The sequence below is a fragment of the Polypterus senegalus genome, chromosome 5 (genome assembly GCF_016835505.1).
Source record: "Polypterus senegalus isolate Bchr_013 chromosome 5, ASM1683550v1, whole genome shotgun sequence".
Taxonomy (NCBI): domain Eukaryota; kingdom Metazoa; phylum Chordata; class Cladistia; order Polypteriformes; family Polypteridae; genus Polypterus; species Polypterus senegalus.
Window position 1 is genome coordinate 80,936,670 of NC_053158.1, and position 19,209 is coordinate 80,955,878.

The window sequence follows — 19,209 nt, forward strand, 5'->3', positions numbered from 1 at the left end:
CTTCAATTTTACCTGATTTTCTACTAGGCTGTAATGTGGAAAAACAACCCAATACGCCTAATACTGTGTTGCAAAGTTGAATTTAGAATGTGTGTGAGGATGTCTTTTCCTTGGTAAGTTTACAGTTGATCCATATTTTGTCATTTTTTTCATATATTGGACTACACTGTGCTTTACTGAAGTGTTAATGTCTTGGAATGTTATTGTACTTTTCCCAGGTCTTGTGTGTTTCAGTAACCCTCTCCCAGATTTCACACTGCAAAGTGAGTTTTGCAAACAGCCTAAGGTAAACCATTGTTAGGCATTCTGTTTATTGAACATCATATAAAACACTTTAATTCTACAAAGATGAGGCTCAGTTTATATGAGTTCTAAAGAGATCGTGTTGTGTTTAAGTTTGGTGTCTCAGTAAGTTACAGTACTTCAGACTGATTAAAAATGGGCATGTTGCAAGTTGCAACATTGATGATTTGAGTTGAAATGTAGACAGATGACTATGTATTACGACAGAGTGTTTGTAAGTGAATGTGTAAATGCCAGTTAAAGAGTACTGTAACCTCTTCTAATTTCTGCACCTATTCTAGATTATGCTGTCTTAGTGGGGTATACTGTACATGGAACTGATCATGCTAGGTTTTTGTTTGTACAGAAGAAATTAAGAAGGATCCATATAACTTTGTTTTTAATTTGAATTTATGCAATTTGGTTTTGTGTTATCTCTAACTCTAACTGGATTAAGTGGTTCAGAGAATAGATGGAAGGCTTTGCGCTGATTAAATGCAGGAAATCCAAGTTAAATACATTGAGTCCATATTGTTACACAGTAAAATGTGTCCTGATGTAGCCTCATATCATGGAGATCTTTTATAAAGCTTTGGCCATATGCTGGTAATGCAGTTACATCTGCTCAGTGGCTTTGCCTGATAAATTATCCTCTGGTATATTTGTTAGTGCCAATGACTGGTAAAAGCATTTGCGTCTTCAGCACTTTTGGTCAAACAACCATTTTGGGCTTTGATTTTGACCACATGTGGCACCATTTTAATTTTTTTTCAGTCAGTCTTGGCCATGTTGTTCACAATACTGGCTTCCCATTGCCAACACATGATCATTGCAAGCATGGCAAGTGAAATTATTGTAGTGACACTGCACTCTTATTCTAGAGTACAATATTTTGGATTAAAAACTGAAACATTTTCAGTTGCAACTTATTTATGATTAATCAATCTAGATTGCAGGCTCTTTGTGTGTTTTTTGACTTTTAGTATCATTTGTTTTACCCCTTTTGGTTTACTGATTCTCCAGCTTTAGACTTTTCCTGTTTAGACACTGCTTCTCATTCATCCCCCAGTCCTTTTCTCTCTAATGTGGCCTTTTGGCTTGCCTGTTTTTTCACCTATGTAAAATAATTGAGAATATGAAATCTGTTCAAATGCTGATTTCTGAGTGAATGTTCCTTACTAGGCACAACTACATTCTTTCAGACTGCCACTTGTCAGACAACACATATGCAAAGACCCCAAAAGATTATGTTATTTGGAAATTTAGACATAGAGAGCTAATAGAATAAAAAATAATTAATTAATTAGTGGAAGATTAAAACCTCTAGCACAAGTGTACAATGCAATATTATATATAGTTATATTAAGCGTATATTATATATATAAACATGCATTTTAGTTTAAGCATATATTACAAATAGTAAAAGAGAGTAATTTCAGTGTGCTTAATGTAAGTGAATTATGATGATATTCAGCAAAAAAAAGCTTTGATTCACTAATAGTTTTGTGAAGCTAACAACAAAATTCATTTTGCAGATAATTTATGGATTGCAACATACAACATAATACATATTTTTTTAGTGTTTGAAGGTTTTTTGGTTGGAAAACAAGAAATATTGCTTCTGAAAGCTTCATTCACACATCTGTGTTTACTGGTGTTCTTTTTTGCAGCTGCTTAAGCCATGTGATCCATTGTAGACAAGTACGATCAATTTACTGTATGTCTTTCGTTCACTCACTTTTGAGAAGTACAGTACATTTTTTTTTAAAAATGACAGCATGCTATGTATTTTTCACAAAAAGATGCACCAAAATGCACCACTGTGCACATATCTGTGGTTTTGCCAACTATCTCTATTGTTACTTCTTAAGGTCAGGAGAAGCAGGGACCACAGTAGGAAAACAGAAGAGGGTCTGTTAAAGTTCTTCATTCCTGTAGGCATTTTTGTGCAAATGACAAAAAAATAGAATTGTAATAGTAACAACTAATCAGCTTATCTAATCAGGAGATATGCTACACTAAAATCTTCAACATGGATTTAAAAAGTGAGAATAAAGCTGCATCTCTTATACAAATACGCAGATCACTCAGCAGCTATGGGGCCTTTCAGGTAAAATGTGACCTGCCAATGTTGTAATAATCGTAGGCATTTATGGTAGACAAATATCTTAATATCATAATTTATTAGCATGGTAAAGGAGCTATATAAATAAAATACATTATTATTATTAGGCCTATTATTAACAATAATCATATTATTCTGATATGCATGTAGTGATTAGTTCAGACAAGTAAGTAGGACCTTAATGCTGTGTCACTCCTTCCAATTACTATTATTACTTTATGGTTATTAAAGACAAGTACTTTTTGCTCATTGAAACAATTAAGGATACCGGAGAAGAAATGTTATTTAGCCTGAAGAAAAGATATAGCCAGATATCATCTGCATACAAGTGATACGATGTCTTACAACTGTGTCTCCCAGGTTTAGCACTGACTGACACCATATGCACATGCAGAATGTAATAACAGAGTATTGTCATTACATTTCTGTACATATTGACTATACTATAATATAGTGTATGATAATTAATAATATTATAATGCACTGGGTCAATACCTTAATATCAGACATGCAAAAGAGGGTCAAGTACTAGGGAGTTTTCCTCCATCATAGCAAACAGTATTTCTCCCCACCACCCAAAGAAGATTTGATTTTCCATTTGGGAAATGTAGTGTAATGAGATTTAGTGATAATGCAGCCTGTCTAACACGGGCACCATCTACACTTAAGAAATACTATGGCAGGGGGACCTACACTTTTTCGGCTTGCAAGATACTTTTAAAATAACCAGGTCAAAATGATCTGCCTACATTAAAAATGCTATATATATGAGTATACTTTATACATAAAATATATGTTGTACCTTGCATAACTGAATAACCTTTCAATACATTATAATAATAATTCAATAATTCAATACATTTATGGTTGTTACAATATTTGGATTTAATAATCATCATGTGGGAAAAGGCTGACTCGCATAAATAAGTAGAGCCGAATAATGCAGTCAAGGAGCTTTTGAATTCAGCCAAGTGAAAAATGACGACTGTCCGATTAAATGCGATTTTAGTTCCCTCTCCTTTCTCTTTCTCAGATCGGTTTTCGGATGGAAATCAGTTTCGTAGTTTTCATGAACAGTTCGAAAGTGCCTTTCCACATTTTCCTTCTTTAGAATAGTAATTGGATTGACACATCAGACAAACGCACTTCTACTGTGACATTGTGAGAAAAAAAATCGTCCAATTCCACATCAGCCCATACTCTCCCCAAACAATTTTTTTTTAAATCTCTTCTTTAGTCGATATAAATTGGAAGGCTAAATAGATCACAGCCGGAGTTTTGAGGTAGCTCGCGCGTTTGATCGTGCGTGAGGGATGACCAGTGTGTTAGAAGAAAAGGGATCTCAAGACTGGCCGCCCTGTATGTCAATCAAATGGCAAATGTCATAAGGAGGATATATGATAGACTAACGTTTAAAAACATTTTTTTGAACGCAACGCAATCTACCTACACTACCACGATCTACCAGTCGATCGTGATCGACGCATTGGGCACCCCTGTACTACGGTTTACCAGATGTCACAAGGAGAATTCATGTGTGCTGACTGAATATTGAATAATACCAAAGTAGTCATTACTGAAGGAACAACAGATTCAACTGTGAGGTTATCAATAATGATATTAACACTATAGAGTTGTGATTATGATTTTTTTCATATATTTGATGCAGATTGAAGTTTTGTGTAAATTCCCAAAATCCATACAGACTCAAATTGTAGAAAGTAAAAAAATATATATGAAAGTGCATTCTGATTTGTGAATCTATAACATAGATAGCCTTTGCTTTTTATACTAACAGTGATTCTCTTTCTATCTCTCTTTCCTTTCTTTCTTCTATAGGCTTTAAACCGGGGTATAGCAGCAGTAAAAGGAGATGCCATTGAGATGCTAGCCAGTTATGGGCTAGCTTATTCACTGATGAAATTCTTCACAGGACCCATGAGTGACTTCAAAAATGTTGGGCTGGTTTTTGTAAACAGCAAGCGGGATCGCACCAAGGCAGTCCTGTGCATGGTCGCAGCTGGCACTGTGGCTGCAATTTTCCATACACTTATCGGTAAGCCCCGTTTCAATTCTAAATTTGCTTAATAAGTTACTGATTTATGTTGTGGCAGTGACTTTAATTAGCTTTAGTTCAGTGAACTGATGAAGTGCACGTCCTTTTAACAAGACTCCAAAGTCCTCTTCACAAAAATGAGGTCTAAATGTAATAGCGTGACAATACGTTATTATGAAGGTTTTGGAAATTACTTACAGTTTCATTAATCTTTTACAATCATGGTAAGGCCAGCAAGCTGAGTGAAGATTGAAGAAAAATGACAGTAATGTGGTCTTATAGACAATAATATGTAAACTGTCAAACGCCTTCATTGTTTTATGTTGTTTTTTAAACACCATTTATCAAATTTCATCAAGTATTCCATTAGTTTAGAATAACTGATCTGGACTGGTAAAGAAGATAATCTGGGAAACCAACCACTTTTATTTTATATAGTGGGTTTTTGTAATGAACATCATATTAAGATGCTTTACAGGTATAGAGATACATCACAATTGTTTGCATGCAGCTTGTACAGCTGGAGTACAGGAATGTTGAGTATCCTGCTCTGGAGCACACAGGTCAATGTGGCGATTGAACCAGCAAATGTGAGGTTTTGTTATTTAGCACAGTACTTTAGTACCATGGAGCCCCATGCAGGGCCGGCTCAAGGTATAGGCTGAGTAGTCACTGGCCTCTGGCAGCGTATCCTGGGTTGGGTTTCCAGACCATTCCGTAGATGCATGCTGAGCCAAACCCTGTGCTTGTCAGTTTCTTATTCGATCAAAGGGGTGCCAATCTCCGAGATGGACCCTCTGTTCATGAATGCTAGCCTTACTTTAAATTGATCTCATTGTTTAGTTATCTGGCCTACATATATTTCTAAGAAATTCATAAATATTTGTTGCCTTAATAGTATCCAAGTGTTGATTAGCAACAAGCACTACACATACGGGTGCAAATGACATTTAATTCTAAAAGGGACTAATAACTTAACTGCCATTTTCATTGTTGCTTACTAATTATGAAGTAGCCTTACAAATGAGCAGGCAAGTTAATATGGCACTGACGTAATTTTTCCTCTTTAGTAAAAAGAACCATTTTAATCTCATGTTTTCGTGCAGAACACAGCTAGCAAAGTTTATTATGTAATGGAAATGGGTAGTGACAACTCTGGACAACAGCCAACAATATCAAAATGTCCATGAAAAAAATCTCACGTTACTCATGTTGCACAATCCACATCAAGTCATTCAGAGTGTTTTTGATTTTGCAATGCAACGGGCAGACATCCCATCCAGGAGTGGTTTTTGCCCACAATAACAGTGCTTCTCAGATAGTTTTTGGCAGCTGAAGTTTAAAAAATAAATAATTGCTCTAATGGACATTTCCTGGGAAAAACACATCTTACAGCAAAACATCTATCTGTCTATATTCCAAATGTGTGTTCTTTATTATAGAATTATTTCATTTCATGGGAGCATAAACACAAAACACGATCAAAGCTATACTCATTATTTAATGGATTTAATTTTTAAAAATATATTAATAGTTGTTACTTGGTGCAGAGTCCCGGCATAGACATTTAACATTGCTATAATGGTATAACAAAATGGTTCCATTCTAGCTCCTGTTGCTCTGAGGAATCTATCTATCTATATATATATATATATATATATATATATATATATATATATATATATATATATATATATATATATACTAGCAAAATACCAGTGCTTTGCAGCGGTGAAGTAGTGTGTTAAAGAAGTAATGAAAAAGAAAAGGAAACATTTTGAAAATAACGTAACATGATTGTCAGTGTAATTGTTTTGTGACTGTTATGAGTGTTGCTGTCATATATATACACACACACACACACACACACACACATATAAACATATATATACATATACACATATACATATATACATATACATATATATCAACACATATACATATACACACATATACACTGTGTGCACAATTATTAGGCAAGTTGTATTTTTGAGGATTAATTTTAATATGGAACAAACACAGTGCTTTCAGTCAATCCAAAATGTTAATAAACCTGAAACCTGAATGTTTCACAATGGAAATGTGAGTGTGAACATCATCAGGGGAATACATATGTGCACAATTATTAGGCAACTATTAGTGTGCAGATTTATTATGCAACTAAAGGAAAAATGAAAATTTTCCCATCTCACTTGTTTATTTTCATCTGTTATAGTGAGAATAATAAACAAACACCTCAAAATTTACAAATAAACATCTCTGACATTTCAAAAAAAATAAATCAATCAATCAATGACCAATATAGCCACCCTTCTTTCCAATAACAGTCATAAGCCTTGCCATTCATGGAGTCTGTCAGTTTCTTGATCTGTTGACGATCAGCTTTTTGTGGAGCAGTGACTACAGCCTCCCAGACACTCTTCAGAGAGGTGTATTGTTTTTCTCCCCCGTAAATCTAGCGTTTAATAAGTGCCCACAAGTTCTCGATAGGGTTTAGGTCAGATGAGGAAGGGGGGCCATGTCATTATTCCTTCATCTTTAAGGCCTTTACTGGCTGGCCACGCAGTGGAGAACTTTGATGCAAGTGATGGAGCATTGGCCTGCATAAAAATCATGGTCTTTTTTCCTGTATCACTGTTTGAAGAAAGTGTCTTCGAAAAACTGGCAGTAGGTTTGGGAGTTGATTTTGAGTTCATCTTCAATGCAAAACGGTCCAACTAGCTTATCTTTAAAAATACCAGCTCATACCAGTACCCCACCTCCACGTTGGAGTGGAGCTCTGTGCCCATTACTGATCCACAGGTCCATCCATCTGGTCCATCAAGAGTCACTCTCATCTCATCGGTCCATAAAACCTTTGAAAAAATCTGTCTTCAGATATTTCTTGGCCCAGTTTTGACGTTTCAACTTATGTTTCTTGTTCAGTGGTGGTTGGGTTTCAGCCCTCCTTACCTTGGCCATGTCTTTGAGCACTGAACACCTTGTACTTCTGGGCACTCCAGGTAGGTTGCAGCTCTGGAATATGAAAGTACTGGAGGATAATGGGTTCCTGGTAGCTTCACGTTTGATTCTTCTCAAATCTTTGGCAGTTAATTTGCGTCTTTTGTTCTCAACACGTTTCTTGCGACCCTGTTGACTATTTGCAACAAAATGTTTGATGGTTCTGTGATCACACACCAATATCTTAGCAATTCCAAAAGTGCTGCATCCCTCTGAAAGACTTTTTACAATTTTTGACTTTTCAGAGTCAGTTAAATCTCTTTTTTTGGCTCATTTTGCCTGAGGAAAACTAGCTGCCTAATAATTCTGCACACCTTGATATAGGGTGTTGATCTCCTTAGGCCACACCCTCCCTCATTACACAAATACACATCACCTGACGGCTTAAATCCAATAAGCATTCAAGTTAATACAGCTTGGAGTTGGAATATACGCATTAAAAATGATGATATGGTCAAAATACTCACTTGCCTAATAATTGTGCACACAGTGTATATATATATACACATACATTCACATATATACATATAGCAGATCTACATATATATACATATCTACACACATATATATATATATACATATCCACATATATATACACATATATATATACATATCTACATATATATATAAACATACATACATATATATCTACATACTGTATATGTATACTGTATATAGCAAAATCCCCGCACTTCGCAGCGACGAAGAACTGCTTTTAAATTTTTCTTAAGAAGAAAAGAAAACCTTTTTAAACTGAGGGAAAATATACCAATAACTATCTGTTAAGGATCTCTTTGTATACCATGTTGTCATTTCAGCAGTCTGGTTGTATTATGACCAAGCTGTGCACTGAGATTACTTTTGAGAATGCAACGTATAGTTTTGTCCAGGAGGAAAGCAATGTTGCCTCAAATCAATGGCAACCTTTTGTAGGGTGTGTCCCTGAGACTTATTAATTGTCATCGCGAAGCAGAGCCTTACTGGAAATTTGAGGCATTTCAATTGAAATGGGAGATCAGAGGGTATAACGGTGATGCCAGGAATACATTCAGAGTGTGGCACTCTGCTGTTGTTTTGTGTAGCTGCCTTCACACAGCTTCTCCTCAGCTTTATAAACGAACACCAAATAAGGCCATCGTTTCTCCTTGCTTCACGGTTCTGTACTGTTTTATTGTTTGTTTATTACGATTCTTATAGTTATTGTGTAGCTATTCGAGACTTACTTCACTGCTCAGGTACCCATTTCCTTTATTTAATCCGCGGCTTGTATGTTATTTTTTGTTCCATTATTACGATTATAGATATTTATTGATTCCCTTCTTTAGCTGACTGCCTGCTCATATAAGACGCTCCGTTGGTTTTTTGTGAAACAGCCTTTACACAGCTTCTCCACTGTTTTATAAACGAACGACATATAAAGCCATCACCTTTTCATTTTTGTAATGCATTTTTTGAACAGGTTTGATGCATGGAAGTGATCACTGTCATCATGCTCAGTCAGTTCATGTGAGCTGCTCTCTTGTGTGATGTTGCGATGTCCACGGCTTTATTTGATGTTAGCTAAGACCCGGCACTTAAAAGTTTCTCGCTACAGCAAGTTTAACTCTGTTACAAAGTGATCCTAAGTCTCGTTTATACCTCGTATCTTCTTTTTTTTTTTTTTTTTTTATTTATTAATTTTATTACAATCAATACATAGCAATCAAGTTTTACAAAAAAAAAGAATTATGCTAAGAACAGATCGATCCCCACCCTTGAAAGAGAGAGCAAGCCAAAGCGGTGTAAAATTTAAGGCTTTTAAAAATACCTAAATCAACAAATTCTCTGTGCTTTATAAAATCATTTCAAAATATTACTGATTAGATCCTGCCATGTTTTGAAAAAGTCTGCACAGATCCTCTAACTGAGTATTTGATTTTTCCAATTTTAAATAATATAACACATCAGTTTCCCACTGACTTAAAGAGGAGAGTTTGGGTTCTTCCAGTTTATCAGAATAAGTCTGCGTGCCAACAGTGTAGTGAATGCAATCACAATTTGTTTGTCTTTCTCCACTTTAAGACCCTCTGGAAGAACCCCAAACACAGCTGTTAATGGGTTAGGAGGGATTGTGAGTCCAAGACTGTCTGAGAGGTAATTAAAATTTTTGTCCAGAATAATGTTAATTTGGTGCAGGCCCAGAACATGTGACCTAGTGAGGCTGGGGCTTTTGCAGCGTTCACAGGTTGGATCATGCCCTGGAAACATTTTGGAGAGTTTTAGTCGAGACAGATGTGCTCGATATATAATTTTGAGTTGTATAATTGTATGCTTTGCATATGGAGCTTGAGTGAATTCTCTGCATTGCTACTTTCCACTCCTTTTCTGATATATTAATTGAGAGGTCATTTTCCCAGTGTCCTCTTGGATCTTTGAAAGGAAGGGATTGTAAAAGGATTTTATATATTGTAGAGATGGAGTCTAACTCCTTGAAATTGAGCAATAATTTTTCCAGCGTGGATGAGGGTGCAAGATGAGGAAAATCTGGAAGGTTCTGTTTAACAAAGTTCCTGATTTGAAGATAGTGAAAGAAATTTGTAGCTGGAATGTTAAATTTGGAATGTAATTGTTCATAGGATGCAAAGGCGTTGTCTATATAAAGATCTCTAAGCAAGTTAATTCCAAATTTTTCCAGATATTAAAACTGCATATGTTTGTGAGGGTTGAAAGAGGTGGTTCTTTTGCAGGGTGCCACAGAAAGAAGCTTCTCCGTCTTAAAATGCTTTCTACATTGGTTCCAGATTCTAAGTGAGTGGAGCACAATTGGGTTATTAGTGTATTGCCGATAACGTGTGTTTATTGGAGCACAAAGCAAGGAATACAAAGAAGTACTGCAGGATTTTACTTCTATTGCGGTCCATGCCTGTGTATGTTCTTCTATTTGTGTCCAGGTTCTTATCGACTGTATATTTGCCCAGTAATAAAACTGGAAGTTAGGTAGAGCCATGCCGCCTTCTGCCGTTTGTCTTTGTAGGGTCGCTCTTTTGATGCGTGGATGTTTAGAATTCCAAATAAATGAGGTTATTGTTGAATCTAATTGCTTAAAGAACGATTTATTAATGTATATTGGTATGTTTTGAAATAAAAAGGAGCTTAGGAAGAATATTCATCTTAACAGTGTTAATTCTTCCAGCTAGTGTGAGATGAAGGGTTGACCATCTATGCAAGTCTTGTTTAATTTTTTCCATGCAGACACGAAATTTTGTTGATAAAGAGCTTTATGTTTACTTGTGATGTTTACAGGTATTTAAACTGTTCTGCAATGATAAAAGGAAGGGTGTCTAATCTAATATTATATGCTTGCGAATTCACGGAAAGAGTACACTTTTATTCAGATTAATTCTGAGACCAGAGAGCTTTTGAAATTCTGTGAGTGCTGCTAAGACTGCAGGCACAGAATTTTCTGGGTCCGATATATACAGTACCATGTCATCTGCATATAATGAGATTTTCTGTTCCAGTCCTTCTCTGCTAATCCCCTTTATCTGATCAGTATTTCGACAATGTATTGCCAGTGGTTCAATGGCAATTGCAAACAGCAGTGGTGACAAAGGGCATCCTTGTCTTGTGCCACGTTCTAGTTTAAAGTAGTCTGAGCAAATGTTATTGATGCAAACTGAAGCTTCTGGGTTAGTATACAGTAATTTAATCCATGCACAAATGTTGGGCCAAACCCAAACTTCTCCAAAATAGTAAAAGGTATTTCCATTCAATCATGTCAAATGCTTTTTCTGCATCCAATGATAATAATATTTCTGGGGTGTTTGATTTAGTTGGTGAGTATATTACATTAAACAGGCGTCGAAGATTTGAAGATAAGTGTCGGCCCCTAATAAATCCAGTTTGGTCTTGTGATATTACTGAGGGAGCACTTTCTCCATCCTTCTAGCTATGATTTTAGAGAGTATTTTAACGTCGTTATTCAGAAGTGAAATTGGTCTGTATGATGCACATTGTAATAAGTCCTTATTTTGTTTTGGAAAGACAGTGATTAGTGCTTGGCGAAAGGTTTGTGGAAGAGATTGGTTATCTCTGGCTTCTGTAAATGTTGCTAATAGGAGGGGAGTTAGCTGAGCGGAGAATTTTTTGTAAAACTCTGCAGGGTAGCCGTCAGGGCTATCCAGTAATTCTGATAATGACAGAGGTTTATCGAGCTCCTCCACACTAATAGCGTCAATTTGTGGTATCTGTAATTTATCCAGAAATGCATTAGATTGTATATTGTCTTCTTTAAACTCAGTAGTATATAGGGATTTATAGTAGTCTCTAAAAGTGTACATTATATTTTTGTGTTCGATGATTTTATCTCCATTCGTGTTAGTAATTACGAGATTGCTATGCACATCTTGCTTGTGAATTTGTTGCGCTAAAAGCTTATTAGCTTTCTCTCCATGTTCATAATAATGATGTCTGGATTTGTAAATTAGTTGTTCGGTTTCTTTAGTTGTCAAGAGGTTTAATTCTGAATGTAGAGCCTGCCTCCTCTTATGTAGAGTCTCGCTTGGTAGTCTGGCATGTTCTTCATCTATTTTAGTAATTTCGCTTTTTATCTCTGCTACTTTCTTCGCTTCGGATTTATTTCTGTGGGAAAGATATGAGATAATCTGTCCTCTTAAGAAGGCCTTAAGAGTTTCCCAGAGTATTCCTGCAGAGATCTCAGGGGATGTATTTGTCTCTAGAAAGAATTCAATTTGTTTGGATATAAATTCAGTACAATTCTCGTCAGCTAATAGAAGCGGATTGAGACGCCATCTGCGGGGTGAGTGTATGGGGCTTAGTAATTTCAGCTCCAAGATCATCGGAGCATGGTCTGAAATAACAATAGCATCGTATTTACAAGATTTAATCTTAGGCAAGAAGTTATTATCTATAAAGAAGTAATCAATCCTTGAGTAGCAATGATGTACTGGTGAGTAGAAAGAATATGTTCTTGAATTTGGGTTTAAAAACCTCCAGGGATCTGATAAGTTGTGATCAGTTATAAACTTTGTAATTATCTTTGCGGTGTTAGTTGCGTTCCCCTGTGGAGGAAGTCTTATCTAAAAGTGGATTTAGAACACAATTAAAGTCCCCAGCCATTATAAGTTTATGAGTGTTCAGATTGGGAATGGATGCAAATAAATTTTGTATAAATTCCTTATCATCAACATTAGGTGCATAAACATTTATCAAAATCATTTTACAGTTAGATAAGTCTCCCATGACCATCACATATCTCCCTTCAGGATCCAATACTACATCTGATGCTACAAATGGTACTGTTCTATGTATGAGAATTCCCACCCCTCTAGTTTTCTTTGTAAAACTAGAATGGAACATTTGGCCAGTCCAGTCTTTTGCAGCCGGAACTGATCCTTACTTAGTAAGTGGGTTTCCTGTAAAAATACTATTTTAGCATTTAGACCTGTTAGGTGAGAAAGTACTTTCTTTCTCTTTAATTCGTGATTCAGGCCTTTAACATTCCAGCTTACGGTTAACTGTCCCATCATGGAGACACTGATTCTGAGTTTTTGGTGTCATATTATAGTCTTAACTGGAAGTGAAATAGTTTAGGTCTTAATTTCCTATTCCCCCAAGAGTTGTTGCCATGCAGCTTATTATTACGTTGATAGTTATAATTATAAAGATTGAGATGATAGATTAGATATAGATCAAGCCTGCTCTCTTTCTCTTCCCCTTAACCCCCACCCTCCCTTTTTGCCTCCCCAGGTGAGGCTAAAACCCACTTCATGCAGTCCCAGTCCTCTGACATACCCAGAGACAGAGCACGTCCAAAGCACATCAAGCCCCCATGCAGTGGCGCTTTAAGGTTAAAAGATAGAGATATCTGTTACCAATATAGTCTTTAAAAGAGGAAAAAGAAAAAAAAAAGAAAAGAATTTTGCACTTATATATATATATATATATATACATACATACATATATATATATATATATACATACATATATACATATAATCTTCATCAATTTTAGTGCATTAAGATGATATCCCCAGATAATAAACCCAGGTGATGGTGTTAAAGATGTGTCCAAAACAAGCATAACAAGTCTTAATGCAGTAATAGCAATAACAGCAAACCAAGGGTATGATATTGAACAGTCTCATTTAGGGTACACATGAAATAATTAGAAAAGAAAAAAGAGGAGGAAAACGTAATTAAGCACAATAAAACATAAACATTTAGCGCCTAGTAATACTAAGTAATGATAAGTAATAAGTAAGTAATAATAATATAAGAATATGAGAATATATGCTGATAAAAACCCGTATTTTAAAACAAATAGATCAGACAGTAGATTATTAATCCTAGCTTTATCATTTACCGCCATGACTCACAATTATGTATCAGAATAGTCCGGGATCAGCTTTCTTAACTCATTTTCTGCCTCCTCCTTGCTAGCGAAAACATAGAAATGACCCTGCCATTCCACTTTCAGTTTTGCGGATACAGGAGGCCGTATTTGACATTGGCTTGCCGTAGCGCTGTTTAATATTATAGAAGGCGGCGTTTGATAGCTGTTGCTGGAGAGAAGTCAGGGAAGACGAATGTGGCAATCTTCATATATAATATCTTCCTTTTTTTCCTGAGGAGTTCCATCACCTCTAACTTAAATGATAATCGTTCAAAACGAACTATAAAAGATCTTGGTCGGGGTCTGACGGTGTTTGATCCGCGTACGCGTAAGCGCTGCTATCTCAGATTCTGCTTTAAAGTCGCCCCGATTATTTTAGAAAAAGTTCAGTTGCGAATTTCACGGGTTTAAACTTTCGATTCTCCGCAGCCTTCAATTCTGACATTATACCTTCTATTCCCATCTTCTAAAGCAGCCAGTCTGTCTCCAAGTTTTTCTCCGAGTTTTTACATTCAACTGACATTTACTGCTCTTTCCTCGGCACTGGCAGCTAGATGTTCGCTATTTCGATCCGATTCGTGAATGTCTCACTAAGATGCTCCAATCGATCAGCAAGCGTGCTCAGTTTAGCGAGTTTTTCTCAATGCGCTCTTCAATTTTACCCAGCACCTGTCGAAGTTCAAGTTGTACCTCTTGACGCAGCCTTTCATTTGCCTGTTGGATTTCCTGTCGCAGCCATTCATTGCCTGTTGGATTTCCTGTTTTAATTCCTGTTTCAGTCTCTCATGTGCCTTTGCCGTTGCTTTCTCATTAGCCTTCTCGCTTTTCTTTATATCTTGCCTGAGCTCAGCGAGCAACACTTTCAGTTCAGATAGCTCAAATGTGCCTTCTTGTACCGTAGATGAAGCAGCAGACTCTGCTGAAGCCGGTGTCCCTGCTGCTCCAGTCCCGCGTGATTGCGTAACTGAAGCCGCGGACCTCCCGCCTTTTCCAGTTTCAGGTAATCCTCTCCAATCGGCGAGCTATCCACATCTGCACTCACGATCGCACCTTCGCTCCCCTTTTCGCTCTCAGCTGGCGACGATGTAGCGGACCGTGGTCCCGAGGAGTCTGTACTTTCGCCCATCTGATCCAGGTCTGTCTCTGAGAGGCCGTATCTCGAACTAGGGCTTGCTGATCGCAGCTTGGATGTAGCTTTAGTCTTGATTCTTTGGACCCCCTTCTTGTTGGCCATGTTTATATGTGTTTACATATACTGTAGCGGTCCCTCTCGGGTTGAATAAATACAGGATATCTCAGAGTAATAAGCAAATAATATGAAAAATAGCACCACTGCTAGCGGAGCTCCACTTCAGACGTCCATCTCTCGCATCGGACGAGACCAAACTCCTATACCTCGTATCTTCTCATTAAACTTGTATCTCGCAATTAAAGTGTTCAGCGTTTTTCTTCAGCGCTCTTTGGGAGCTCTTCCTCCTTTTCTACGTACTGCGGTCACAGTCAGTTCACTTGATTTCGTGGGAGGCGTGATGATGTCACACGCAGCTCCGCCTCCCACGGCCATCGAGCTAACGTCCATTACAGTATATGGAGAAAAATAGGTTCCAATTATGACCATTACGCGTAGAATTTTGAAATGAAACCTGCCCAACTTTTGTAAGTAAGCTGTAAGGAATGAGCCTGCCAAATTTCAGCCTTCTACCTACACGGGAAGTTGGAGAATTAGTGATGAGTGAGTGAGTGAGTGAGTGAGTGAGTGAGTGAGTGAGTGAGTGAGTGAGTGAGTGAGTGAGTCAGTAAGGGCTTTGCCTTTTATTAGTATAGATATATACATATGGTCCTGGGTAACAAGCATGGGCTGTACAATACCTTCCACGGGGCGTTGGATGGAAGCCCCCCTGGATGGCAGTGATGCCTCAGATACCATGGGAGATGAAGTTCTCTTCGGCCCTGTTGGGGCTCGCCTTTACTATATATATATATATCTATACTAATAAAAGGCAAACTGGAACCTATTTTTTTGTCCATATACTATAATAGACTTCTGCTCATATAAGACCGTCCGTCAGCGTCAATCCAATAGAAACACTGCTGCTAAATATTCATGGGTGAAGGACTGTGCTTATGCAGAGGAAGATGAGATGGTCAGGGTGGTGTTTGGCACAAACTCAGCGAAACTGCGAGAGGAACTTTTAAGTGCCGGGTCTTAGCTAACATTAAATAAAGCCGTGGACATCGCACGAGATGGCACCAGCACAGCTGTGAACCTTCGATGCAAGAACACCGAGCGGCTCACGTGAACTGGCGCGAGTGCACAGACAAAAAGCAACAGTTCCAAAGAGTGCTGAACAAAAACTGAATTACACAATTGAGAAGGCGGCAAAAAAATATGAAGCGTGTGATACATACAAGCATATTCATAAGTGCAGCTACTGCGGAAACAAAGCACACGGTGGAAAAAGTCAATCTCCCGCTAAAGGAAGACAGTGTAAAAAAAAACCTGTGCATGCAGTGTGTCACGTCTCAGATAAAGAAGATGAGCTGTTTATTGATGCAGTAAGAAACGAATCGATGAATGAAACCTGTTATCTTTACAACGATTGACAAACACGGAATGTAACTTGAACACAACACATCCTACAAATACGAACCTGATTGAAAGAAATAATGATAATCAAATCCTTGATGACAGCAACACTCAGTAACACTCACAAAACAAATACTGTATATTGACAGTCATGTTACGTTATTTTTAAAATGTTCCCTTTTCTTTTTCATAACTTCTTTAACACACTACTTCTCCGCTGCGAAGCGCGGGTATATATATATACTTTGTATATGTATATATATACCCCGATCTACATACTCTCAAATAGACAAACCACACGCCGTGGCGCAATGGTAGAGACTTCGCCTCTAGCTCCGAGGTTCGATTCCCGACAGGGGGTGCACTGAGTATGTACGCGCGCTTCCAGATTCATTTTACCCTCGCATCCCCTTGGTTTGAGACATATGAAAAAATATGCTGTTAACGCAGAAAGACAGATCACCAATTGAAGCTTTATGAATAATGGATACAAACCACGTTCCTAAGACTGATCGGAGGCAAATTTCATTTCAAAACACTACCCGACGGAAACTTTGATAAAAGCGTGGTTTTCTCTGTCCAAATACGAACCTGAGTAAAAGAAATTATAATCAAATCTTGTTTCTGTTTTGAATTGAAATGCAGTTTAAAAGCATTTTTTTTTTAGGAATTAAAAGAGCTTGAATTTACAATATTCATGTCCATGTCAATTATTTGATTCTGTCGCCCACTAAAACCCTTTTAAATTAAAAAAAAACATTTGCGATTTGGGGCAAATTTTCATGTGTGATTACATATGATTAATCAAGATTAATTATTACACAGCCTCTAATTAATTAATTATTTTTTTTAATCGAGTCCCAACCCTAATATATATATGTAGATATATATATATATGTAGATTTGTATATATATATGTGTATATATATATCTGTATATATGTATATATATATGTGTATATATATATGTATATGTGTATATATGTATGTATATGTATATATATATATATATATATATATATATATATATATATATATATATATATGTGTATATATATGTTTATATGTGTGTGTGTGTTTATATATATATATATACACTCACCTAAAGGATTATTAGGAACACCATACTAATACGGTGTTTGACTCCCTTTCACCTTCAGAACTGCCTTAATTCTATGTGGCATTGATTCAACAAGGTGCTGAAAGCATTCTTTAGAAATGTTGGCCCATATTGATAGGATAGCATCTTGCAGTTGATGGAGATTTGTGGGATGCACATCCAGGGCACGAAGCTCCTGTTCCACCACATCCCAAAGATGCTCTATTGGGTTGAGATCTGGTGACTGTGGGGCCATTTTAGTACAGTGAACTCATTGTCATGTTCAAGAAACCAATTTGAAATGATTCGAGCTTTGTGACATGGTGCATTATCCTGCTGGAAGTAGCCATCAGAGGATGGGTACATGGTGGTCATGAAGGGATGGACATGGTCAGAAACAATGCTCAGGTAGCCTGTGGCATTTAAACGATGCCCAATTGGCACTAAGGGGCCTAAAGTGTACCAAGAAAACATCCCCCACACCATTACACCACCACCAGCCTGCACAGTGGTAACAAGGCATGATGGATCCATGTTCTCATTCTGTTTACGCCAAATTCTGACTCTACCATTTGAATGTCTCAACAGAAATCGAGACTCATCAGACCAGGCAACATTTTCCAGTCTTCAACTGTCCAATTTTGGTGAGCTTGTGCAAATTGTAGCCTCTTTTTCCTATTTGTAGTGGAGATCAGTGGTACCCGGTGGGGTCTTCTGCTGTTGTAGCCCATCCACCTCAAGGTTGTGCGTGTTGTGGCTGCACAAATGCTTTGCTGCATACCTCGGTTGTAACGAGTGGTAATTTCAGTCAAAGTTGCTCTTCTATCAGCTTGAATCAGTCGGCCCATTCTCCTCTGACCTCTAGCATCAACAAGGCATTTTCGCCCACAGGACTGCCGCATACTGGATGTTTTTCCCTTTTCACACCATTCTTTATAAACCCTAGAAATGGTTGTGTGTGAAAATCCCAGTAACTGAGCAGATTGTGAAATACTCAGACCGGCCCGTCTGGCACCAACAACCATGCCACGCTCAAAATTGCTTAAATCACCTTTCTTTCCCATTCGGAGTTCAGGAGATTGTCTTCACCAGGACCACACCCCTAAATGCATTGAAGCAACTGCCATGTGATTGGTTGATTAGATAATTGCATTAATGAGAAATTGAACAGGTGTTCCTAATAATCCTTTAGGTGAGTGTATATATATATATATATATATATATATATATATATATATATATATATATATATATGCCAGCAACACTCATGACAATGACAACACAATTACATTGTCAATCATGTTACGTTATTATTAAAATGTTTCCTTTTCTTTTCATTACTTCTTTAACACACTACTTCTCGCTGTGAAGCTGGTATTTTGCTTTATATATATATATATATATATATATATAAATATATATATATATAAATATATATATATATATATATATATATATATATATATATATAAATATATATATATATATATATTGTGGCAGTAGGGCAGTAGTGCACCCTCGAACCCTCAGGTACGACTCCTGACACCAGGTAATAGTCCACGACCTTTTATTATTTTCTTTAGTGCACCAAGCACCTTCCACACTACAAATAAACACACTCTCAACACTATCCACAAATCACTACTAACAAACTCGCTATAACCTCTC

General features: G+C 37.0%; 1 protein-coding gene across 1 annotated transcript in view; it reads left to right on the plus strand.

Annotated features, from left to right (window-relative positions):
* Positions 1-19,209, plus strand: part of ankhb (ANKH inorganic pyrophosphate transport regulator b) — a 192,828-nt gene that overhangs the window by 93,255 nt on the left and 80,364 nt on the right. The window contains exon 2 of the mRNA XM_039754879.1: positions 4,247-4,463. Within this exon, the coding sequence (XP_039610813.1) occupies positions 4,247-4,463 (217 nt within the window). The remainder of the gene's footprint in view (positions 1-4,246; positions 4,464-19,209) is intronic.